Raw genomic sequence first — 1,037 nt, 5'->3', positions numbered from 1 at the left:
AACCCCAACTGAGAATAGCATTAATTTCAGCAGAGAAACTTATAATAAAGTCGGTTAATTAATCTTAATGTGGTGTTGTCAATCCTAAGCTGATTTGACTGGCTGCAGAAAGGAATGGGAATCGATTGAGCACTAAAGTTAAAATAAAGGTTCAGTGATCCAATTCAGACACTTATTACATTTAATATCAAAAGTGAGATGGACGTTCGAGCTCTATATAAAGCAACTCACTCTTGCTCTCAAATTATACACTTCACATTTATAAGCCAGCTTCTGACTTCTGAGAGCTAGCTTCAGTGCACAAATGGCCTTTAGCTTCAGGTTTTTGTTGTGCCTTTTCTTGGTTTCGGGTCTCTTCTTAACCTGTCTAACTCGTCCTCTTGATAGCGATACAGCATTTTCAGAGAGCCTGAAAGAAGTTTCCAGGACGAGTTTGCTGAAACAGAAGATCATTGAGAGGCATTTTGAATTCCAACAATATTCAAAAGATGAGGGTCGTGTGTTGATGGAGAACGCCAAGGAAATGCTCAAAGATAGTGTAAAAAGACAAGAAATTCTCGGAAAGTTTTTGGATTCCAAGCGAGTGAGTCCTGGAGGCCCTGATCCCCATCACCATTAATAACGTTTTCAAGAAATTCGGAGCCTGTAATTTATACAAAAAAACTTGTATCAGTTTTGCGTCGTTTGTTTGCAGTATAGAGATCGATCATTCTGTTTCGATTCAGTTATGTAACTTTTCTTTTGGTAAATAAATTATATAAAGCATGTTCCAGTTTCGGTAATCCGTAATAAATTATATTAACGAATAATATTCAATGTTGCTTTGCCTAGAATGAATATAATAATATTGTGTCTGGACTTCAAAAGTTTTAACAAGTTTATCCCATCATTTTAAGTTATCCACAAGAACCCATTAACACTTAAGTGGTGGTCCATATATAATTGAAATATTATTAACGAAAAACCTGGAGGATATATATTAATTATAAAGTCCTATTGTATTCTCTGCTCAATGCTCATCCCATTTCTTTAAGACG

The 1,037-nt window shown here is 35.4% G+C and overlaps 1 protein-coding gene across 1 annotated transcript; it reads left to right on the top strand.

Moving 5' to 3' along the window:
* Nucleotides 1-304: 304 nt before the first annotated feature.
* Nucleotides 305-619, top strand: LOC116142920 (CLAVATA3/ESR (CLE)-related protein 3-like). The gene has a single exon (XM_031428338.1). The coding sequence runs from the start codon at nucleotides 305-307 to the stop codon at nucleotides 617-619; it is 315 nt and encodes a 104-aa protein (XP_031284198.1).
* Nucleotides 620-1,037: the final 418 nt, after the last annotated feature.

The sequence above is a fragment of the Pistacia vera genome, unplaced genomic scaffold, assembly GCF_008641045.1.
Source record: "Pistacia vera cultivar Batoury unplaced genomic scaffold, PisVer_v2 Contig421, whole genome shotgun sequence".
NCBI lineage: Eukaryota > Viridiplantae > Streptophyta > Magnoliopsida > Sapindales > Anacardiaceae > Pistacia > Pistacia vera.
Note: the sequence above shows the minus strand (reverse complement) of the source record. Positions and strands in the feature narration are given on the sequence as shown.

Bases quoted from the DNA above. Each gene is read 5' to 3' on its own strand.
- LOC116142920 (XM_031428338.1), top strand. From the start codon at position 305: ATGGCCTTTAGCTTCAGGTTTTTGTTGTGCCTTTTCTTGGTTTCGGGT.